General features: G+C 41.1%; 1 protein-coding gene across 7 annotated transcripts in view; it reads left to right on the top strand.

The window, feature by feature from the left end:
• KIAA0586 (KIAA0586 ortholog) overlaps positions 1-24,769 on the top strand; it is a 92,544-nt gene that overhangs the window by 46,427 nt on the left and 21,348 nt on the right. For 3 of the 7 annotated variants that reach the window (XM_054069186.1, XM_054069179.1, XM_054069185.1), the window contains exons 27-30: positions 1,747-1,927; positions 5,274-5,413; positions 10,810-10,897; positions 17,350-17,615. In XM_054069186.1, coding sequence (XP_053925161.1) covers positions 1,747-1,927; positions 5,274-5,413; positions 10,810-10,897; positions 17,350-17,600 — 660 coding nt within the window. In that variant the 3' untranslated portion in view covers positions 17,601-17,615. Of the gene's footprint in view, positions 1-1,746; positions 1,928-5,273; positions 5,414-10,809; positions 10,898-17,349; positions 17,616-21,980; positions 22,158-24,769 lie in introns of those variants that run through there. The other 4 variants (XM_054069184.1, XM_054069180.1, XM_054069181.1 and 1 more) reach the window with 4 other exon arrangements.

The following is a 24,769-nucleotide window of genomic DNA, read 5'->3' as shown; positions in this document are numbered from 1 at the left end:
AAAACACTGGAGGTTAAGTGTTCTTATAAACAAGTTTGCCTACAGGAAAGCTGGGGAGGGGCTCTTGATCTAGGGAATGCAGGGATAGGAATGGTTTTAAGTTGAAAGAGGGAAGATTTAGATTAGATCTTGGGAAGAAATGTTTTCCAGGGAGGGTGATGAGGCCCTGGCCCAGGTTGCCCAGAGCAGTGGTGGCTGCCCCATCCCTGGAGGTGTTCAAGGCCAGGTTGGATGAGTCTTTGTGTAACCTGAGCCAGTGGGAGGTGTCCCTGCCTGTGGCAGGGGTTGGAACTGGATGGGCTTTAAGGTCCCTTCCAATCCAAACCATTCTTTAATTCTAAGTTACCTGTAAATACTATTGCACGTACCTGATTTCACCTGGTGTGTATGTGACTGTTCCAGCGTACCAGGTTTTTCTGGTCATTTTGAACACCAGGGAAGTTTTCTGTCACTTCAGCAAGTATATGTAGTTTAAGTATATATAAGTTTAGCAGTACGAGTTCACTGCACTTAACGGCCACATGAGTGTTTTAAGGAGGTATGAAGAATAACTTGCAAAATGTTTGCATGCACTCTTGCACACACTGTTGATATGATCTTGGAACAAAACCTCAAAATATTCATGTTCAGGTAGCAGAAAAACCAGACTAACAGAAAAATATAACTATCTGCATCACAAAGGACAGAAGTAATTGTTTGTTTCATAGAAAAGACTTAGATATGTGGAAAACAGTAGTTTGGACTGGATGTCTATTCTAACTGACAGCTGGAGGAATATTTAAAGGAATTGAACTGTGAATACTACAGTATTGTTCATGAACACCTTTATTTGCATCAGATCTTGGGTTTTGTGGTTTTATTGATGCATGTGTAGTTTCTTCCTTCTGCCTTAGTTTAGTCTATATAGTTACTAACTTCACTCACCTCCTTAACTGTTCCTTTGTCTGTCTCTATTTTACTTAATGAGCTCTGGGTACATGGACTTAGTGAAAAGCTTTCCACAGTGTCCGTTCTGACTCTCACAGTAATTGTAGTGACATTTTCTCATCAACACTACCAATTACAAATGTATCTCTAATTTGCTCTTTTCCTTTCCCATAGTCACAGACCACTCTGTCTGTCCATACAAGACACTAATAAAGTCCCTCCCAGATTCTGGCAAATCTTGTTTCTAAGAGAGAGAATATTCTGATGTTACTAGTAATGCCTTAGAACTATTCTCTGTGTGTGTGTGTGTGTGTGTTTGGCCTTTTTACCTGCATAGAAACAAGCTGTTTTTCCTCTGCAGATTTGAAATTCAGAATCCAGAGAAGCATCCCTATTTAAAGTGCCATCAAAACCTACTTAAAAATTGAACTTTTTATCTGATGTGCTATTCAACAGAGTAAATAGTTTTTAGATGCTTCCGATATTACATTAAACATTAAAGACTTAATGTGCTAAAAATATAACTTAGGTTCTGTTCATGTTGGGATACCACTAACAAAATCAGCGTCGTTCTTTGGCTGTAATTGATTCTTTTCTGTCCAGTACTGATAAACGTAGATCTTTCAAACTGAATAAGATGATATCTCTTCAGTTTCTGTTTTCTTTATTCAATGCTAATAGTATAGACATGACTTTATTTATGCTGTAAGAGTTAATGGAATTAGATAACCATGTCTGCTTTTGGAAGATATATATATTTTGGAAGAAATATATTGGGTTTTTGTAGAGCTGCTGTTCTGACTATGTTGTTCTATGTAGGATTCTGAAGATAGTGTTGGGGAGCTCAGTGAAGGTCAAAGACCAAGGCTGACCAGGGCAGAAGAGAGAATCCTGATGGGACATTCAGTTTATATGGGCCATCCAACTGCTCGGACCTCTGAGAACAGACAACTGCAGTGCTTCCGTTCCTCATCACCAGGGCAGCTTGCCCAAATTGGAGGTACAATTAGACTGTTATTTCTTACCTGTGAAATTTATGTAGAGGCTGAGGGGTTTTTTTTGTAACAGTATCTGAAATAATTTGAGAGAATATGTTCAAAATCTGGTATTGAAAATTTACAGGTGGTAGCTGCAACAAAGTGATTAGCATTCGTATTCCAAGAACTGGATTTAAATCAAGCCCTGTTTTTACTCTTCTTTGTAATATTCTACAATTTGAACAAAAATCATGCCAAGTACCCGCTTGCTAACAGAAAAGTTGACTTGTAAAGTATATATTTTATTCTTTTAAGTCAAGTTCAGTTCTCAAACCCACTTAGTTTGACTATTCTTCGAGTCAGTTTCCATGGGACAGGTATTAACACTGGCAGTTCAAGCTGCTTCTCTCTGTCCCGACACAGTACTCTTTCTTCTTGTTTGTATCACTTCATCAGGGTGATACTGCAATGCCTCATAATCAGTAATATATTTTAGCTTCATATGTTCCTATAACAATATGGAAATCCTTTTTGCCCAGATGGATAGCTGACGCATACACATAATGGTTTGTACCCAAGTAGTGCAGGGATAAGTTGCTATGATGACTTTCTTTTCAGCTGAAAGTAGTGTTGTAATCAATGGCTCATCTTTCTTTGCCCTTATTTTTTTATCTCAGTTTCTGGGCCTACAGGAAAGCTGGGGAGGGGCGCTTTATTGGGGAATGCAGGGATAGGATGGAGGGGGATGGTTTTAAGTTGAAAGAGAGGAGATTTAGATGAGACGTTAGGAAGAAATTCTTCACAGTGAGGGTGGTGAGGCACTGGCCCAGGCTGCCCAGGAAAGCTGTGGCTGCCCCATCCCTGGAGGTGTTCAAGGCCAGGTTGGATGGGGCTTGGAGCAACCTGATCCAGTGGGAGGTGTCCCTGCCCATGGCACAGGGATTGGAACTGGATAGGCTTAAGGTCCCTTCCAACCCAAACCATTCTATGAGTCTACAGTTATCTATATTTTATCTGAAAATGTATTTCTGCTCTAGCTTAATTAAACTGCTGCGAGCATGTAGAAACTCTGTTTGATTGACTGTGATTTTAAATATGATTAGACTAAACTGTAGTAATTGGATGTTACAACACAAATGTGGTTGCGCCATTTCATCAAAAATTGTGGAAAGTGATCAAACAGCTGGTTTTCTGCTCTTTTGATTCTCACATCTATGAATTTGACAAGAGAAGCAGATCTTACTTTATCAGCCCGTGACCAGTTGAATTGAATGTGTTCAACATGTGGCAAAAGTCATCTCAGAGAAATAAGAGTATCTGCTTAGTTTTGAACTGATTCACATTTGAATTTGTTATACAGAGAGTTAGCTTTTTAAGCAAGCTCTTACCTAACACTTTTAGACTGTGAGCCTTGAAAATGTGATCTGGTACATTATGTATTGTCAGGCTTTTACTTGGAAGTAGATTGTTGAATGTTGTTTGGAGATAGGTTACATTAGGTGCCCTGGCATAGGACGTTTCTGTGAGTCACTTGTTTAACATGATTGTTGGAGGACAGTAAGTGTTAACAACACTGTTGTGGGCATAAATCAGTGATCCAGAGCAATCTGTGTGCTGTAAGTCTCTAACAGTGCTCAGGACCATATAGAGAGTTAGGAGATATACATTCATGGGAGAACCTGTCTGCTAGGGATATTTCCTTCATAGCCAGTCTGTCCATAGCTTTATCTGGCATAACATGTTTGTATCTCCTCTGTATCTGTTTTTTTATTTAATTTAATTTAATTTAGGGTGCTTTTTGTCTGTCCTGTAAGTATCTAACACCTTTCAAAACCCGCTCCTGCATGTGGTGATGATCTATAAGCAGTATGTTTCTCTACTAATCTCTGTAAATCTTGCAGTATTGTTTCTGTTGTAGTATTTTTTTAGGGGAAGCAAGTGCCCTGGACTAACTGCCACAGGGGAGAATGTCCTGTGCTTTTACATCGTCTGCAATCATCCCAGGCTGAGTTCTGTTGCATTCTGATGATTTAGATTAGTTTAGCTTCCCTCTCTTTCCAGCTCTGAACACACAGCACAGTATTCACTGACATTGCTAAGGAAACAACATCATATAAAAGCTAGGATCTACTTTCAAGATAAGGGTGCTTTCATATCAGGGAGGAACACAAAATCTTCTTACCAAGTCCTTTTGATAGCGAAGTAAACACTGAATAAGAAACAATCTGTTCTTGGGGGGAAGCAGGGAAGGAATGATCAGTAATTGTTTTCACTTTTCTTCCAAATCATTTGTATCCCTCCATTGGGACGTGAGATGCATGTCTCACAGCCTGTTGCAAGTCAGGACTGAGTGCTGTTTCCTGATAGCTGCAACAATTACAGCGCAGGTTCACTTTAATTCAGAATTATTTTAGGGTAAAATTAAGTAGTTGTTACACCAAGCGGTGTAAACGTTCGTTTATTCTAGGGTGTATAAGTCTACATATAGCATTGCTGTGGATACTCAGTGTCTCAGTTGGAATTAATCACTCGCAGATATATCTGTAAGAATGCTGAGCATTGTGTGTTTCTGGGTAGCTTGTTTTGCAGCCAGTTTCTGTTTGTATGATGGAAACACAATGTCTGTAGGATGTAGATGTTAGTGCTCATGCAGGTATAAACCAGCAACTTAGTGATCAGTCTTTCGTTTATAAATCCTTTTCAGTGCTTAGTTATGGATATAAAAACCAACATGCAAATGTAATGTGGCATATGTAGTCTTAAAGTGAACAATAATTACAGTTAATTAAACAATAATTATACTTAGGCTTAAAATTCATTCTTTGGCTCTGTACGATAGCAGAAAGCTAAAGTTAGTTCATGAGCTGGCAGTACATTTTTCATAAAGATGTTTTACACACTTGCAGGCTGCAAAGGCATGATAAATGCTGCACTATATAGCAAATGATGCCTTTTAAAAAGACTATATCCAGGTTTCTTTTCATTCACACAACAGTGAAACATTTTTATGAAGAAGCCTTTGCAATCTCTTTCTAATACGCGTGATAAAGCTCATTAAGCATATAATGGCATGATGAACTACACAGCTTTGAAGCTCTCATAAATGCTTTCCGCAGTAGAAATCTATGGATGATAAAACTGATTTATTTTTTTCAATTTCCACAGGCGTGTATTTCTTATTTCTTTTTTCTTCACAAGAACAATTTAAGGGCGATACAATGAGTCATGTAGGGAAGAAATAATTCTCTTTAACATCGCATGTCTCATAGTTGAGTCTTGAAAGACTCCACATCCTGCCGTATAAGTTGACTGGGAGATTACTGCTCTAGCTTATCAATGAATTTTTTTCTCTTTGTTTTTCTCTCTCAGCAGAAATTCTAGGAGATGCAGATACAAGTCATGATCCAATGTTTATGGCCAAACTGGAATCGCAGCCAGTTTCAGATACCGATCTGCAAGCAGCCCAGCCGAGCTGCAGAGTGACATCTCTCTGTGAGGATTTGTCCCAGGTAAACTCAAAGGATCTTTTCCATCATCGGTCAGAAAACGCAAACTAAAGCCTAGGAATATAAATTCTCCTGTTTTGCTGTGGTGACTGACATCACAGAAGTGGTGCACTTAAAATGACACGTGCAGCTGAAAAACTGAAGTCAGAAGTAGGTGTGTGCAATAAAAATGATGGTGTTACAGCAGCAGAATCCTGACAATATGCTTTCTGTTAGGTTCAGACATTCTTTTTTTGCCTTTTCTGTGTTGCCTCACAGCTCACTGGTATCACATGAGCTAATATACTATATATTGAATTGAGATAGGGCATTCCAGTATTTGAGGGGCACAGTGCTTCAAATACTGAAGGGTAACATGCTAGATATATGGGAGAGGAAGCAACAACAGAGGTTTGACCTCAGCAGTTGTAACCCACTGATTCAGCATTTCAGAAGCTTCACTTGTCCTTATAGGGGCAGGGCTGGAAAGGTGTTGATGATGATGGACCGCAGAGTACTTGAGGGGAGAGGAATATCCTATTGATCCCTGCTTGAAACCTACAGAGTTAATCCGTTGCTGCTTTATAGTACGTGCTGTTACCTAGAGATGATGTACATGCTAACTAAAGATAAATTCAAATAGTGAGTGACAAAAAGCTAAAAATGAGGTGACAGATTGCTCTTAAATATGCTAAGCCTCACAATGTGTTTGAAAGTAATAATATACTGAAAGTAATAACCATGGTTACTGTGTTCATGGATGCATTCTGTCCTTCCCTGATGTTCTATACTAAAAATAATCTGAAGTATCTTACATTGACCCTGTCTTTGGTTTTGTTTTTAGGCCTTGATGTGTATTGTGCTGTTGGTGTCTGAGCAGTTCTTAAATTTGCCATCTGAAATGAAATGATGTGTTGCATCTTCAAAGAGGATTTTAGGTGTTATCCCTCTTTCACTTTAAAATCACCAGAACATATTCCCTGGCATTATTGTTCACAGGAAAGACTAGATTCTGTTGGGGTGAAGCTCATGCCCCTGTTATCATTTCAGTAGCCAAAAGTAAAAGGGACAGAGAGGGTAAAATGTGTTTCCTTCTTTTATCAGTGTTATCTGTGATAATGAACCCAGCGTTACCTGCATCTCATGCTCTGGAGAATTAGATGATGAGGTTAGGACTGTTTTTTGTTTACAGACAAATGATAATGTACTATGTGTAAGATTACCTAGGTACATAGTCTTATCTCGGGTAGTCTTACATCAGTGTAACTGATAGTGTTTGTCATAGAAAATAGACAGATATTTATGTATTATCTTATCTTTAATATGAAGATGGTTATATATTATCTTATCTTTAGAAACCTATTGCATCTGAACCCTTAGCATGGGCTTCTTGCGCACTCACGTGTAAAACTCACCTTCCCTCCAAAGCAAACAAGCTAACCTTCAAACTTTGCGTGTGTGGTTTTGTTTGGTTTGTTTTTCTCTCTGAAACAAAATAATTCGTTCCCGTACATGATTTTTCCTGACGTAAGACTCTAAGTCACTGTTTATCACTAGCTGAATTTTTAATGTTATTTATGATGTGATCGTATCGATAAGTGATGGCCACAGTAAACGTCTATCCTGGGTGGAGCAAAGATCCCCTACTAGATCTGTGCATCCTTCTCTGGAATGAAAACCCCAAACAACCCTGTTAATGGATGATTTGAAAGTTTGTTTTGACAGCATCTGTCTACCAGGTAGCAATGATGAACCTTCTCCCCAGTTCCAATTAGGGATGATATTTGTATTCTGATCTATGGCTGGATCTGCTTTGTCACCTGCCTGTGGGAAATAGAATTCCTGGTAACAAGTATCAGCGAAGAGAAAGCAAGCGATACGCAGGCTTTCAGGATGATTCATTCTATGCAATGTTCAAGGTGATAATCAATTTAAACTTCTGAAATCATTTCCTCACAAGTTAGTCACTGACTCTCACATCAGTTGTTTCACATCTTGTTTTTCATCTCTAGACAGTGTTTTGCCTTCATTGAAATGAATTTATCAGCTATGTGGGAAGCAAGAAGACTGATCCACTTTGGGAGCAAAACTAGGCGCTTAATGGCGTTTGAGAAGCCAGAGAAAATACTTGATATTTTTAATGTCATCCATCTGGGTCTTGGGTTTATCATAGAATCACAGAATGTCCTGAGTCAAAAGGGACCCACAAGGACCATCGAGTCCCTTCTCTACATAGGACAATCCCATCGTTCATACCATGTGTCTGAGGGCATTGTCCGAACAATTCTTGAACATTGGCGCCATGCCTACTTCCCTGGGCAGCTGTTCCAGTGCTGTTCCACCCTCTGAGTGAAGAACCTTTTCCTAATATCTACCCTAACCCTCCTCTGGCACAGCTTCCTGCCATTCCCTTGGGTCCTATCATTGGTGACCAGAGAGAAGAGATCAGTGCGTGCTTGTTTGGGAGAGCTTTGTTCAGATTTAACTGGGAACAATTCTCCTGTATATTAGGACTTGTTACAGTGAAGCTTGAGTGGTTTCTGTAATCTGTCTGGGGAGGATCTTCATTTCAGAGAGGTTGTGGGCAGCAGTGTGGAGCTCCCATTGTGTGACCCATTTGTGTGCTTACTGGCATGGATGTGGATGGATCTGACTGATAAAGGAGCATTGTCTCTTCATGTAGGGCAGGAGCAAATATCTTTTAGTTGTGAAGAGTGAAGTCTGTGTGGTCACTCACTCTGTAACTTATGGCTTAAGTTGTACAGGAATGTTCTTATCTACCCAGATTCTTTGGCTGCTCCTCCATTTCTGGCATTGAGTTTTTGTGAGATTTATATATGCTTTTGGCCACTGTTAAGAAGAATGCCAGACTGAATGCATCTTCTGTTTGACCTCTTCTGTCCATTCTTGTGCAAGAATACAGGAATTAACTGTTATTTGTGGCTACTTTGCCCTTGTGCTCTTAGCTCTTAACAAGCAAGAGATGACTAGGAGGAAGCTGGACTCTTTCTACTGTAGATGAATCATTTTGATCCTGGGAGGGACATGAACGTTTAAAGTCATATTTGTGTGGCTAAATAATTCCAAGATGGTAAATCTAAATATTTTGACGTCCCGAGCGCATTGTTAGAATCTTAGAAAAATCACATTGTTGCAAAACATTTTCATTATGTTCTATGTAAGTATGAATGTTTTTACACAATCAACATTTTTCAAGTGGGATTGTCTCTTTGGTATTCTCATTAGCTTTTGTTTTTAGTATTTCAAAAGACTTGGTTTTTTAATCTTCCAGGAATGCATAATTTGAAGTTATGAATCTGTGTTATCTCTCAACTTCTCTTTGCACCTTAGTTCAGTTTAAACTGGTTTTTGATTTATCTTATTAAAAATCCAAACCAAAACAAAAAAAACCCACTTCAAACAGACTCATGAGCATGTTCTTATGCTGCTTGCATTTAATGTTCTGTAACATCGGGGGCCTTCAATGATGTTTCCATGAGACCTTCCTGCTTTCAGAAAATAAGTCATCAGCTTTGAATGATGAACAGAGTTGGTCAGCATCGTGGTTTGTAGAGTTGCTTGAGTTAGTGTCAATCCTGATGGGTTTATCCATGCACACAGTGCCTTGTGGACGCACCGGCTTGATCTCAGGTGCATGTACAGTCGCTGTTGTCAGCCTGCACTCCTTGCTGCACTGGTGAGGTTGTGTTGGTGCTGGTTAGAGGTGACATGCCATTTACAAGTGTAGGGTGCTCTGTGCTTTCTTTACTGGGCAGTGTAAGCAAGTCTGTGCAGCCATTGAGGAAAAGACTGACTGAACAGTTTATCTTTTTGTTCCTACTGATTTTTCCAGCGCTGTCTTAGATGATTAAGTTCATGGGAAGCATGAACTTACAGTTGAGATTCCTGTTATTATAGGAGCCACTTGTTAGATGAAAGAAATGGGAAGCCCTGATTGCATAATTGGCACTGTGCTTACTGTTTGCCAGGCATAAAAACTTTTCTTCTTTCACCTGTATTTTGTTTCACGTGTGGCCTCCACAATAGCAAAGGGCTTCTCTTATAGAACTAAAGCATACTTTCCTTTTCTTCCTCTTGAGTTGTTGGAGCAAAATACCACTGGTACTTCATCATCAGGTCTCTAAACGAATACCTGTGCCACTGCTGCTATGGGAATGTAACTTTCCCGGAAGTCATGCAGCCGTTCTGTCTGTAGGCTCCACATGCTGTGTTCGTCAAACATTGATGAACTTTCTCATCTTTCTTCTTCAAGAATCTTCTTTAAAAAACTTGCATTCATCTATGGAATCAGCAGAATAACTGACGAAATCAAAATTGTCTGTCTTGGAGAATGCTGAAGTCTTCTACGTCTGTGACTCTGTTTTGCACTTCTTACGTTTCCTGTTTACACAGAATCATGCAATGGTTTAGGTTGGAAGGGACCTTAAAGCCCATCAAGTCCACTCACTGCCATGTCCAGTGGGACACTTCCCACTGGATGAGGTTGCTTGAAGCCTCATTGAACCTGGCCTTGAACACCTCCAGGGATGGGGCAGCCACAATTTCTCTGGGCAACCTGTACCATTGCCTCACCACCTTCACAGGAAAAAATTTCTTCCTGAGATCTTATCTAAATCTCCCATCTTTCAGCTTAAAACTATTCTCCCTTGCCTTTTTCCTGCACTCCTTGATAAGCAGCCCCTCCCCAGCTTTTCCGTAGGCCCCCTTTAAGTACTAGAAGGCTGCTGTAAGATCTCCCTGAAGACCTTATTCCCACGTGTAGTGGAATGTCCTTGGGCTACAATTCCTGTTCCATTTAACATAGTAGATATTGATCGACAAAAGTGATGTCTCCGATTTTAACATGCAGAGCGTTTTTTTTGCTTCTCAGAAACTGTTTCCCTTTAAAGAATTGTTGCAGCCATAGGTCCTGAAGAGCATTTCAGGAAGAGTAGAAAATGTTTTTAATAATGTTGCAGAGGAAATAAATTTTATACTTGGCAAGAGTTTTCCAACCTGCGTGTAGGAATTTTTTGTTTCCTTCTCCCTTTCAACTTTTTCTCTTTACTCAGAGGGATAATACCTAGGGAGAAGTCCCGGGTATTGATAAAAGCCAGAGGAACCGTATGTTCTTTCTGCCACATGCTTTGAGTAGGAATTGAGGGTCTCCTGTGTCTCCAGGTCTAAATGGCACTTTGCCATACTGACTGCTCCCAGGCTGTTTGTCTAGAGGAAATAGCATTGCAATAGGCTAATTCCGATCTGAATTCTTTTGAAGTCAAAAGGAAGGAGAACAAGTGCATATCCTTTAATGAATCTTTAAAAACCTCTTTGGATGTTTCTTGAAACTCCACACAGTTTTACTGTGCTTCTACATCATAAGTCACATTTGTAATATGATTTTAATGTTTGATGTATAGGAGGAAAGCCGAGGAGCTTCACAAGCTGAGACTGTGAGACCCCGAGTTATTCATGTGAGGAGGAAGTCTGTAGAAATGCAGCCAGAAGGTAACTCAATGTCAATCAACAAATGTAGTTCTTTCAATTAAGCACATCACTTCTAAATGTTGTATACCGATGTATAATAAAGTTCTGGGGGGTTAAAATTTTGTTGTCATTACTGCCAAATTCCCCAAATTTCCGAACATTTATAGGTAGTTTGTATAAATCTGTCTACATAGTTTGATATTGTTGGGGCGCTTGGCAAGGATTGGATATGCATCTGTATGTAAGTCATAAAGTTCTTGCAATTAAGTATTTATTTAAATTTTTATTTGCCTAGTGCATTACAATGCGCATGTTATGTCGTCAACTGAATCTTAATTGCTTTATAGAATGCTGTTCAGCAAAAAAATATTCATAATGTAGTGGTAGATGGCACTGGCTCATACGCATGAGGAAACACAGGATTGCTGGAGGAGAACTGAAGGATAAAACAAAGTTAACGTCATGCACATGTGAAACTATAGAGAATTTCAGTCTTAAAATGGACTGGTTTGCAATGGGCTTCAAGATAGGGTGTAACAGGGTGATTTTCTTTTCTGGAGGACCCTGTTTTATGGCCTGCCATATCCTGGCCTGCATCAAAAAAGGTGTGGCCAGCAGGTCAAGGGAGGTGAATTTTACCGTGCTACTTGAAAGTTTACTGAGCTACTTAAAAGCTATGATCTAGTTGCCATCACAGAAACGTGGTGGGATGAGTTCCATGACTGGAATGTGGCTATCAACGGCTACAGGCTGTTCGGAAGGGACAGACCGGGAAGGAGGGGTGGAGGCGTTGCCCTGTATCTCAGGAAAGGGATAGAATGTGAAGAGCTGTCCTTGAAGAGTAGCCATGAACAGGTTGAAAGCTTGTGGGTGAAAATTAAAGACAGAAGAACCAACGGGAACCTTGTGGTTGGTGTATACTACAGGCCACCTGATCAAGGAGAGACAACTGATGAAGTCTTCTTCCTCCAGCTACAGGAGGCATCGCGCTTGCAAGCTCTCACCCTACTCGGGGACTTCAACCACCCTGACATATGCTGGAAAAGTAGCATGGCAAGCTGTAAGCAATCCAGGAGACTCCTGGAGTGCGTTGAGGATAATTTTTTAGTCCAACTGATAGAGACCCCCACACGAGGAGATGCGATAGTGGACCTTATGGTCACCAATACAAGCAAACTCATCAGTGACGTTAGGATCAGAGGCAGCCTGGGCTGCGGTGATCACGCACTGGTGGAGTTCAAGGTCCAGAGGGATATGGGACAGTTGAAGAGTATAGTCAGGACACTAAATTTCAGGAAAGCAGACTTCCAGCTCTTCAAGGAATTACTCCATAGGACCCCCTGGGACGTGGTCCTCCGAGACAATGGAGCTGAGCAGAGCTGGAAAATATTTAAGGAAGCTTTCCACAGGGCACAAGAGCACTCAGTCCCTGTATATAGAAAATCAGGCAGGAAAGGGAAGAGACCGGCATGGCTGAGTCGAGACCTGCTGGTTAAACTGAAAAAGAAGGAACTACACAGGCAGTGGAAGCAGGGACGGGGAACCTGGGATGCGTATAGAGACTGCCCAGTTGTGTAGGGATGAAGTCAGAAAGGCCAAGGCATAGCTGGAACTGAACTTGGCAAAGGAAATAAAGACTAACAAGAAGGGCTTTTACAGGTGCGTTGATCAAAAGAGGAAGGTCAAAGAGAATATAACCCCACTGGTGGTTGGAAATGGGGATCGTGTATCAACAGAAGAGGGGAAGGCTGAAGTACTTAACAACTTTTTTGCCTGAGTCTTCACTGACCACTGCTCTCCTTGCCCCTCCTGGGTCATGGGACAGCAAGGTGGTGACCGGGGGGGTAGACCCCCTCCCACACTAGAGGAGGATCAGGTTCGTGAACACCTGAGGAACCTGAACATATATAAGTCCATGGGACCTGATGAGATGTATCCCAGAGTCCTGAGGGAATTGGCATATGTAGTTGGTATTTGAAAAGTCATGGCAATCAGGAGAAGTCCCTGGTGACTGGAAGAAGGGTAACGTTGTGCCCATTTTTAAAAAGGGTAGAAAAGACGACTCTGAGAACTACTAACCTGTCAGCCTCATCTCTGTGCCTGGGAAGATCATGGAACAGATCCTCCTAGAAGCTATGCTAAAGCATGTGGAGGGCAGGGAGGTGATTAATAGCAGCCAGAATGGCTTCACCCGGGGCATATCCTGTATGAGCAACTTTAGTGGCTTTCTATGATGGGGTAACCGCAGCAGTGGACATGGGTGAACCAACGGCACTGGCACAGGTTGCCCACGCAAGCTGTGGCTTCTCTGTCCCTGAAGGTGTTCAAGGCCAGGTTGGATGAAGCTTCGAGCAGCCTGGTTCAGTGGGAGGTGTCCCTGGCCATGGCAGGTGAGGTGAAACTGGCTGGGCTTTAAGATCCCCTCAACCCAAATCATTCTATGACAAATCATTCTATGATCTATGTGTAACCATGCTGTTTTGGAGATTACTTAATAATGTTTGTTAAAAATATTAATGATATTACATGAGAGGGAGAGAATACTTATATTTATTGCAGTTCAAGTCAGTGTTAGAATACTATGAACTGTGCACATTACTGCCATATTTAATTGTTTTAGCAGATAATAGGTTTGTGGAGGTGGTAGAGTGCAATATGGAGCAGTTTTAATCTTGCGTGCTAAGAACAGGAATCGAATAACCTGCATGTCTACAATATACGCAATTATAATTGCTCCACCCTAGTATAGATGTATTCTTCCTTTGAGCCCTTTTCAAAATAATTCTTTGAATTTCTTCCATTTAATTTTTTTTAAGACATCTAATTGAATCATAATTCTGATGGAACTATTTTGTTTCAACTATTTATAAGCGGTAAGAAAAGCCCTAGGCTAATGCTGTTGGTAGTGGGATGTGAAATCTAATTTGAAAACTGTGGTTTACATATGAAGAATGTTTGGAATAATGTAAAACTTAACTTCTGTGGACCATTAGTGGAAAGCTTAGAGAGTTGAAGTGGCACACAATAGCGCTTGTGTCTCTTCTGTGTAGAGACATTTATCAACACTTTTTAAAGTGGGTAAATAAAGACTTAATTTCTTTAAAAAGGAGGGTAATTATTTTAGTTAATACTAGTGGAAAATATTGCAATGATATTTTCTAGTAGGAAGAACGATACTTTTCCTCTGCTGTTCAGAAAATCCCAGTTGCCTAAGGAAAGTGAATTTCCAGTAAGTTGAGTATGACTTTTAAATCGCCAAAAAGGAAATTATGTGCCTTGCAGGATCAACTTGTTCCCAACTTTAAAAGCAGTTTTCCTTACTAGTGATTATAGGAGTCTTTCTTTTCTTCTTTGTCTTCCCCAACACTTCATACTGGGCCTCAGAGAGAAGGTGGAAAGGGGGGATACTCTTCTTAATACTGTACTTCATGCATTTACACCTCAATTTTGTCTTAAAGTGTTAACAAGTAAGCCCTTCCAGCCAAGTAGGGTGTTACAGGGGGCTAGAAATGGAGTAAAATATTTTTCATCCAATCTGTTGTTTTCTGGAATATTTATCTTAAAAAATTTACCCATAGTGTAAAACAAGGTATCTTGGGAGTCCAGATTTAGATTTAGATGAGATAGCAGAAAGAAATGTTTTCCTGTGAGGGCGGTGAGGCGCTGGCATGAGTTGCCCAGGGAAGTTGTGGCTGCCCCATTGCTGGATGTGTTGGAGGCCAGATTGTATGGAGCTTTGAGCAGTCTGATCCAGTGGGAGGTGTCCCTGCCCCTGGCAGGGGGGTTGGAACTGGATGGACTTTAAGGTCTCTTCCAACCCAAACCATTCTATGATTCTGTGTGGTGGATGAAAATGTGTGACCACGAGGTGGCAGCAGTCAAATTTCCTTGAGAGAAACAAACAAACAAAAAAAGAGATGGTTTATATACCAGGATCATTTAAATCTGATTCAAAGAATACATATTTTATGAGCCAGTAAAAGTCTAGAAGATTTGGTAATGGAAACAACTGCCTGTCAGTTTTCACGAGAAGGTCTTGTCTCTATAAGCCTCACAACAGCAAACCTGATCAGGCAAAAAGGTAAAGGTAAAAATTAGTAAGAATCGTTTGAAGGAAGAAAGAAAATTTGCAATATGATAAGTATACGTGGGTTTAAGTAAATACAATGTTTGAAAATTAATCACATCTGCCACTGTAAATTCAAAGCACCCTCTTTGTAAGAACTTCATGTCAGATGGTTGCCTTTGCTAAGATAGCAAGGGAAAATGAGCACTTGCCTGAAAATGGAGAAGCATGACAGAAGCAGGATCACTTAGGTATTTGTTCAGAGTTTAAAGGGTAAGTGGTTGTGTTGGTGTTAGAGCTTAGAAAATCTGGAGTCCTGAATTGAAGTGTGAATTCAGGGTGTCAGGAGAAAAGGGAAATGGTTTTTGACTCGGAGTTGGATGTAAAAAAAGCCTTTTTGATTTAATTGATAAGTACATGACAAGACATGATTCATCTTTTGTCTGTGGTCATAAATGCATACATGATAGAGCTTTCTTTTGTTGTTTAAGAAATTTTTGTGGTCTGCAGTGAACATGTGTTTTTACTGAAAGAAAGTTGATTGATGTCTTTTAATGAAAGCTGAAGTTCAGTAGGACTGTTACAATATCATGCCTGAAAGGGTAATATCTCCTGAAAGCTGCATCTGAAAATAAAGCCCGAACGTATTATTAATAGAAATGTGTGCCTTTCCTAGACATAGCGGAGACAGTGGTTTGAAGACATATATTTGTAGTATATAATACACATGCATGTATATTTTTGGCTTTATTATCCCCTTTAATCTTTGTATTATTCTTTCATATATCTTTATAAACGTAATGCGATAATAATTGTTGCGGTTGGTGAATGTGCATATTTCCAGAATACAGGCATTTTCAGGCTCACATGAACGCGATTACTAATTTTTAATTGAAAATGAAGGAACAGGTGGCAATACTTGACTGCAAAGCGTTTTTAAACTTTAATTTGAGCAGCTCAGAACCAAGAGGTAGATGTATCTTCACTTAATAATTTTTCTACGGCACAGACTCTCACAATAGAGAGCACAACTTCATGGCAGTAATTCCTTTTTATCTCCAACTAGTGAATTATATTCAGGCAGCTGTAAGTACATGTGAAAGTAATACTGGGACACTAAGCAATTGACTTTGTTGCCACAGAGAAGTTGCACAATTGTTTGTGGGAGGAGGTGATCTGTGCAATAAATTAATAAGAGGGCAAGAAGCCCATAAAACAATCTGTATAAAAAATAAAGCCTCCGGAGTCCCTGTTCAGAATTGAAAATGAGCTACTTCTGTGTTCATATTGATGTTATGCCATACTGAAAATATGGATATAACTAAATAGGTTTTTGCCTCTCTCCTTTGGCCAGAAATGGATCTGAGTTAGGTTTCCAGTTATTTTTTTCTTAAAAGTATTGTGGCATGAGGCAAATCTCTAACAGATGCTTTAAGGAAGGAAGAGGATTAGGATAAGGCTAAAGGTCTTTATTTTTTTTTTTTTTCTTGGAACTGGAGCTGTTTTGGTCAAACTCAACAACTATTCTACTAAAAGTTTACTTTCTCCTTAATATCCTGCTGTTTCTTTTTTTGGACTGAATTTCGCTAAAGGCTTCTGCTAAAGGTTGTCCGTACTGCCCTGAAAATAGCAACTAGTGAAGCAAAACAGAGCTATTGGGGTGTCCCTGCGTATGGCAGGGGGGTTGGAACTAGATGATCTTTAAGGTCCCTTCCAACCCAAACTATTCCATGATTCTATGATTCTATCCTTTCACACTGCAGGGAGTACCAGCACAGCCTGAGAGGCAGTAATAGTTTGCGTAGCCTCCATTGCTCCTTGAATTTGATTAATTTCTAAGAGAAGGTCTTGTAAATCATAGACTCATTAAGGTTGGAAAAGACCTCTGAGATCATGAAGTCCAACTGTCAGCCCAACACCACTGTGCCTGCTATAAACCATGTCCTGAATGGCCACGGCTACATGTTTTTTTAACACCTCCAGGGACAGAGACTCCACCACTGCCCTGGACAGACTCTTCCAATGCTTCGCCACTCTTTTGGTAAAGAAATTTTTCCTGATATCCCATCTAAACCTCCCCTGGTGCAACTTGAGGCCATTTCCTCTTGTCTTATCACTTGTTAGCTGGGACAAGAGACCAACAGCCACCTTGCTACAACCTCCTTTCAGGCAGTTGTAGAGAGTGATGATATCTCCCCTCAGCCTCCCCTTCTCCAAGATAAACATCCCTAGTTCCCTCAGTTGCTCCTTGTAAGACTTGTGCTCCAGTATAATTGAAGTAATAAAATCACTTAACTATAATTATGGCATTTTTCAAGCAAATGTCCTGTTAGAGGTTGATGTAACTTTTCTAGTGCTTCTTCAGAACTCTTATTTCTCATCTCTTTTGACTCTGGTTTTCCTACAGAGTTACGTCCCCATGATATCAGCTGGCTCACTGACATAATTCAGTTAATGTATATTACATTCGGCCAAGTCAGGAAATGCAAAACTGAGTTTCCCACAGAAACTGTCTTTTCTGTAAGTAGTCATTGGCTTTTAGGTGCTCTAAGTGGTTTAGAACACCAGTTCTCAAAGAGATTTTTGTTTGCTTTTTCTGCACAAGTGACCATAGCAGTTACGCAACAGCCCATGCACTGGAAAACATGCGTTGGGTAATAATGCGTTTCGCACGCTATCCCTGCATAAAATCCTCAGTAGCCACACTTTTTGAATTACTAGAAGTTAATATTTGCCTGTGTTACATTGCGTTTTAAACAGGAGTTTTGAATTTCTTGACTTTTGCAAATATTATTTATCTGTTTAGAAGTGCCATTTATATCTATGGTTGCTTCTTTTCCAACTGAGTTACTCTAGTTGTTTTTTCAGACAAAACGTTAAAACAGAGCTGTGATTCTTTCCTGGCTTAAGGCAAAGTCTCGTGTTGAACTGTTATTGTAGACAATGCTGTCCTGCTCATTGTAGACAATGATGTCCTGCTCAGGGTGTGTTCTGCTGCTTCAGGTTTGAGTTCTGAGAAACTGAGGACCAGGAACTGCTGTGGGTTTCACGAGACTGTGCACATTCTTGTACCTAATCCCAAAATATCCCTTTCTGGGAAATAAACCTCTGGTCTCTTACACCTTTCTTTCCCTTGCTTATTTGTGCAAAACATGTGAACAACAGGAACGACTAACAAGTTCAGAGAGCAGTTGAAGCACAGATATCCCTGGTATGTTTTTTAGACTTCTACAGCATCATTTGATTTAAATCATTGAATCACAGAATCAGAGAATGCTTTGGGTTGGAAGGGACCTTTCCAGGCCATCTAGTCCAACCCCTCCCTGCAGGAGCAGGGATGTCTTCAATTTGTTCAGGTTGCTCAGAGCCCCATCCAAGCTGATCTTGAGTGTTTCCAGGGATGGGACATCCACCACCTCCCTGGGCAACCTGGGCCAGTGTTTCACCACTGTTACTCTAAAAAATGTCTTCCTTATATCCAGTGTAGGTCTTCCCTCGCTTGGTTTAAAACCACTATTCCTTGTCCTGTCACAACAAGCCTTGCTAAGAAGAGGCATCTTAATTGAAATTCAAGTAATAGATGGAGAAATTGAAATTAAAATTAAGAAAACCCAGTTTATACCTAAAGAAAACTGTACGCAGCTGGCTTGTATCGCCTCGCAGTCTGAAAGTTTTTTACTGACTGGCGTGCTCTGTTAGAATTAATTCTCTGGAGTCCACTCCACACCATGTATCACCTGGTGGTTTTTTACTGATCTACATGCATTAGGTTTTTCAGTTGGCATTTCTCTTCAACTTCCAAGAGGTCAAGAGTTAGTTCTTCTCTTACTAGTGCCTCCTTTAATGGCACAGAGGGATACAGCGCTCCCTCTCTGGTGCAGTATTGTTGACACATTTTGTCTGATCTTTTGCTGAGGCTTTTGATGTGTGAGGTATGTGCAAAGGCAGAAAACTTACCCTTTTAGTCTTCCCCCAGTGCCCATAGAGACAATGCTTAACACCTATCGTGCGCAGCTTTGTATATGTTCAAGTTTCCCTTGTACAGTCCAGATGAGAATCAACTTCTGCCCTATGCTGGATGTGTGTATGGTTGATGTTTGGAGAGAAGGTATTTTGCACTTTTGATACATTGCAAAAAATGAAGCAGGAAAACTTGCAGTGTGGGCTTAAGGAGTGTTTCTGTTTAGAAGTGTTAAGTTCAGGAGGTGAGAATAGCATCCGTAGCCCCACTGGGAGGAGTTGAAAGCATTTCTCAGCTGCTTCTTTCTCTGTTTTGATCAGATCTTTGCATTTAAAGTACACTTATTTTGCTGAGATTCAGGGTGTGTTCCTGTACCAAGTCCCTCCTGTGGGCTGTACACAGCAGCAGGCTTTTTCACTGAAATTCCGGCACCAGTTGGTTTTTTTTCTGGGGAAGGGGAAGGAGAAACTTATTCAAACTGACGTGATCACTACTTAAAGGATTATTTTCTATGGATACTGTCGAATAGTTGGATTTTTACTTGTCTCTTTTTCATACTTACTGGGGCTCAAGGTAAATGCCAAGAAATCTCATCTGATTCCCTCTTCAAGCTTAGATTTTAAAGGATTGCTGGTGATCTAATCCAATGACCTGTGGCATGCCCCAGAGTGCATTTTATATATCATAAACCTCAAGCTCAGGGCAGTGGCAAAATTAGGAAATCTCCTATTTTGCTTATACCTGGGAGTTGAAATGTATGAATAATGAGGGACTATTGAGCCAGCAATGTGTGCTTGCTGCCCAGAAAGCCAACCATAAGCTGGGCCGCATCAAATTAAGCCTGGCCAGCAGGTCGAGGGAGGTGCTTCTGCCCCTCTGCTCTGCTCTGATGAGACCTCACCTGGGGTCCTGTGTCCAGTTCTGGAGTTCTCAGCACAGGAAGGACATGGAGCTGTTAGAGCAAACCTGGAGGAGGCCATGAGGGTCCAAATGCTGGAGAACCTCCCATATGAGGACAGGCTGAGAGAGTTGGGGTTGTTCAGCCTGGAGAAGGGAAGACGTCTGCAGGAAGACCATAGAGCAGCCTTCAAGGGGCTACAGGAAAGCTGGGGCAGGGCTGTTTATCAGAGAGTGCAGGGATAAGGCCAGGGGAAATAGCTTTAAGCTGAAAGCGTGGAGATTTAGATAAGATCTCAGGAAGAAGTCTTTTCCTGGGAGGGTGGTGAGGCCCTGGCCCAGATTGTCCAGAGCAGTGGTGGCTGCCCCATCCCTGGAGGTGTCCAAGGCCAGTTTGGATGGGGCTTTGAGCAACCTGATCCAGTGGGAGGTGTCCCTGCCCATGGCAGAGGATTGGAATTGGATGAGCTTTAAGGTCCTTTCCAACCCAAACCATTCTATGATTCTACTACCTCTTTCACAGTGCTCAGCTGAAAACACATGGTACTGCTGCATTAAGCATCCAACATACCTTCTAGACTTTGTGTGTCCTTTTTGTCTCAAAATATCACGTGGTGCCCAGTATGCCTGCCTGCTGAGGATTGTCTGTCTATATCACGACATGCAGATACCTGCAGGTTCTGAGGATCTTCTGTTCTTAAGTCTATCTTAATAATGTAAAGGATTTTACTTCCAAGTTTATTAGAATTGCTTTAAAAAATTTCAGTTCATAATGACATTTGCTTTTCAAACACTTGTGACTACCTACAGGAACCATAGTTGTCTAGACTGCCAGGCAGTTCTGCTAAGCTGCTTGTGGCACCATTGCCTCATCCAAGCAATGCAGATTTCTCCATATTTTCCCTTATTTTTCCCCCTTTTGGCCAGTTTGGGTTTGGTTTTTTTTTTTTTTGTTGATAGTTGATTGGTTTTGTATTGTTTTTTTATTATTATTTGTTTCCTTTTAGCTTTTTTGTATCTTGTCTCTAGTGGCTAAGCATATTCTAGGCATGCTTTTTACAAAGAGGAGGATACCTCTTGCTGCTGCATGAAGAGTTGGAATGTACTAGCTGAGAGCCCTAAATTGCTATTTCCCCTTTGGCAGGCTACTTTTGATCTTTTACCAGTTCCAGTTTCCAGCTGTATAAATCCACCTATTGTCTGCCTGTCTGGGGGCCAAGCTAGAATGTGATGCTTTTTCTTTTGTGTAGGTTTCTCACGTGGTGGTGAATCAGCTGGAGTTGCTGTGCGTTGTGAGCAGGGTATGGTCTTGATAGCAAGTATTAAATACAATCTCAAATCCCCTGGACACTAACATGCTCCTCACCAGTCTATCCAAATTGTGCCAAAGCAGTCTTTCTCACAGCCTGCGTAGAATTCGTAAACACGCTAGGATCTGACTGAAGCAGCTTTGTATTGTGTATTATGATTTGTATGCACTTTTACAAACTTACAGTAATTGCTGCTGCCTTCATTGTAAAGAGCAAAAAATAAACACACACAATAAACCCCCTAAATGGGCACTGATCCCACTGGCACTGATCTTGAGTAACGCTGAATAAAAGCAGATGGTAGTGAGCTGACTAGGCTGACCTGCTTTCCCCTTTCATGCAAGCATCGCTTATATAAACGGGGGACACACACAAAACATTAATGGGCTTGGACGAGCCACCTAAGGACAGAGGCTCCCCACGTACTTCATGCTTACAATCAGCCCCAGGGCTGTTTCCAGTTAGGTCTTTTCTGGAGGGAGAAGTTTCTCACAAATTAGTGGTTCCACAGCTCTGTTTAGTAAGAAAGAACTGATGTGCGTGTAGAAAGTAAGCGTGCTTGGCTGTTCTGTGGCCTGTCTGTTGTGGTAGGTCATGGAGAATGATCGGAACAGTCTTTCCTGAACTTGCTGCTCGTTTATATGATATAATTGGGTCTGAAGTCCCTTTGCACATCATCTTCTGTCATAATGTTGTAAAGAGGCATTTGATTTTTATGGGCTTGTACTACTTTAATTCACACGCCTGTTCGTTAGCAGCGATAGCAAATGAATTTAAATTGAGATTCCCAGTTGTTCTAAATGATGGGCCTCAGTATGTTGCTATAACAAAATGTGTTGTAAGAAATAGTATTGTCTTTTTCTTATTCAGCAGATCATTGGGTTGGAGTTTCTGCCTCCAGGAGAATGCTATGGCTTCTGCCAGAGGTTACAGCCTAAACGGGCAATTTGCTGAATAAGATATGATTCCACTCTTCAGTCACTATTGTTTTCAGCCCTGTACATGGATGCCAGCTAAGCTGGAGCGGGACCCATTCCATCTGTCTCAGGTAGACCTGTTGATGACTGTTAAGTTCAGTCAGGAGATGCACTCCTGGATCTTTTAGGATGGCCATCCTTGCTTGGATTAACAGTCATTGAAGTAGGCCTCTTACCTTGCATTTCTTTTTTAAGGGTGAAAGTTATGTTTCTACTATAAAAGGCTTCAGTATCAGACCAGGAAGTCTTGATGCCTTTGGTGTGCTGGCAACACATTGCATGGATACTGTGTGGTGATAGGTGAAGACAAGGAGTGTTACAAACACATATTTCAACTCGGAGAAATGCATATAGCACTGCAATAGCAGAAATGTAGGCTATCTATCTTCAGCATGCGCTGGGTTTGTTTTGTTTTTCTGGTTGGCAGGGAAGGCAGATGTTGCCCTTTATATATGTGCCCTTGTAGATGTCTGAGAGCGGTGCAACAGAAGGGACGGCTTCTGCTTTCCCTGCTGTGCTGGTTTTGGCGATCCTCGGGGAGAGGCAGCTGGACACCCTCCAGCTTTACCTGTTGTTGAGGGCTCTCAGTTCAACTTTTTAAAGCACTAAATAAAAAGTGGAAGGAGCCAGCCGGTTGTGTAGGGAGTGGCTTGGAAGAAGAGCTGTTACTAGGACACAAATGTATGTGCTGAGTGGAGGTGGCTTAATGTGAGTGATGAATAATCCACAGATTCCGACTGTCTGTCCCCAGAACCTCTTTTATAAAGGGGATGGGTGATTTACAAAAGCTGTAATTCTCAGCTGTTAAACGTTTTTCTTTTTCTTTTTTAATGCTTTGTAAATTTTTGCGCTTCTAGCAGAGGCGAGGCATGGCTGTAAAGTTATTCATAAAACCTAACTAGCTAATAAAGGCAGATATTTAGATGATTGGTGTCAACAGTCAAATTGTAATATTATTTTAATTGTACCGCTTATTATATTGCGAGAGGGCTTGGTTTACTGGCATTTTTCATGCTCTTGAACACTGTGGTTACCAAAATACTTTATTTGCTTATTTTTCTAGATACTTTAGGAGTAAACAGATCTTCTACTTTATGCATTGAAGAGATGTCAGTTTTTTCCAGCACCAGCTTCTCAACACAGTGATACAAAAACTACCTATAATTAAATATAAATATATGTTTCCAGTACCCCGTGATTAATCTCCAGTGTTGGAGGGGACCTTGGAGGTCATCTAGTTCCAACCCCTGGGTCAGCCTCCTCCAAAACTGTGGTGTTTTTAATTCCAGAACACACCTCTGCCAGCATCAAGGCAAAAGCAGGGCCTGACTCTGATTTCATCACAGTGCTTATACCTTCATCATCACTAGAGTTGAGAGATGAACATCTGTGGAAACTTTTCTTCTAAGAAAAACTGAAGGATTATAGGTTTTCCTTGATGTTTCTGTCTCAGAACACATCTCCATTCAAAAAAACCCACCGGTTTGGTTTGGAAAAGGTAAAGGCATCCTTTATTCCGCATAAAGAACCTTGTTTGGTGTCTGATTTCTTGCTGGCTTGCAATTACCAGGTTGTTCTCCTGATACTCATGGGTGTCTATGCTGAGAATCAAATGATATTTATTATCTCTTCGCACAAAGCAGTGATAATTCTTGGGGGATTTGAAGATTACCTGGTGAAACCAGTACGTATGCACTCATATTCCCAGACTGGATGGTGATTTGGAGGGATGGGGTTTGGTTTCTTCTTGTTCTGATAAGACCCAGATTAACTGATGTCCTAACAAACTGCTTTAGGATCAACCACAAATGACATTGTCTGGGGATGAGCAATGCATGCCACCAGTTGCAACAGGAGTTCCTCCCATGTTCCTGCCTTTTCTGTGGCTTCACGTTACTGGGATTCCACCTGAAACCAATTACGACACAAAGCTTGGAGTAGGGATGAAATCCAAACTGAATCAGCTGTCATGGTCTTGGGGGAGAAGGAACAACTATTTGCTTCCAAACAGTTGTCTTTTGGGTTTAATGTTGTTTTTTCTTCATGAAAGGAGGCTGAAGAAATCAGGGTTTGGTCCTCCAGAATGAGATGTTGATGTAGGACATCAACTGGGCATGGGGGAACCTAAGGGAAACATGGGAGGTGGACGTACACGTGAGCGTTTACACATAGATGTGAAAAATGAGCGATGTATACAAAGCACAGAGAAGGAAGTGAATCTAATCTGAGTGGGTTTGTTAAGTAAGTAATTAGCCATAATGAGGGTTTGGTCTGACAGACACAATCTAAGGTGTGCAGGCAGTTCCTGTTGAAGGAAGACCCTTCCAAAGGATTATCTTGTTGTTCTTGCCTTGTCATTCATTTCCTGCTCGCCCAGAAGACTCCTAGGAGTCGTATCACACGTCCTTGGCTCAGTTGGGCAACTGTGAGATGAAACTTTTGAGATTGGGGTGATAGTCCAAGAAATAAAAGCTAGTTTTAAGGTTGGGTGGAAGATTTTCATTGGGAGTATGAGCATACTGGAGGGGTGAGCAGTCCTGGAAGTCTCCAGACCTTGCAGGCATCCATCATTCCTGGTTGCCATGGACAAGAGGGACCACAGCAACCAGCAGTGGCCAGGTTCTGCCCATTGTGGACTAGACAGGGAGCATTGTTCAACTGGCCAGTGGCAGGGGTTGGAGC

Source organism: Cuculus canorus, chromosome 5 (assembly GCF_017976375.1).
Source record: "Cuculus canorus isolate bCucCan1 chromosome 5, bCucCan1.pri, whole genome shotgun sequence".
NCBI lineage: Eukaryota > Metazoa > Chordata > Aves > Cuculiformes > Cuculidae > Cuculus > Cuculus canorus.
This window is presented reverse-complemented; position numbering and strand designations above follow the sequence as displayed.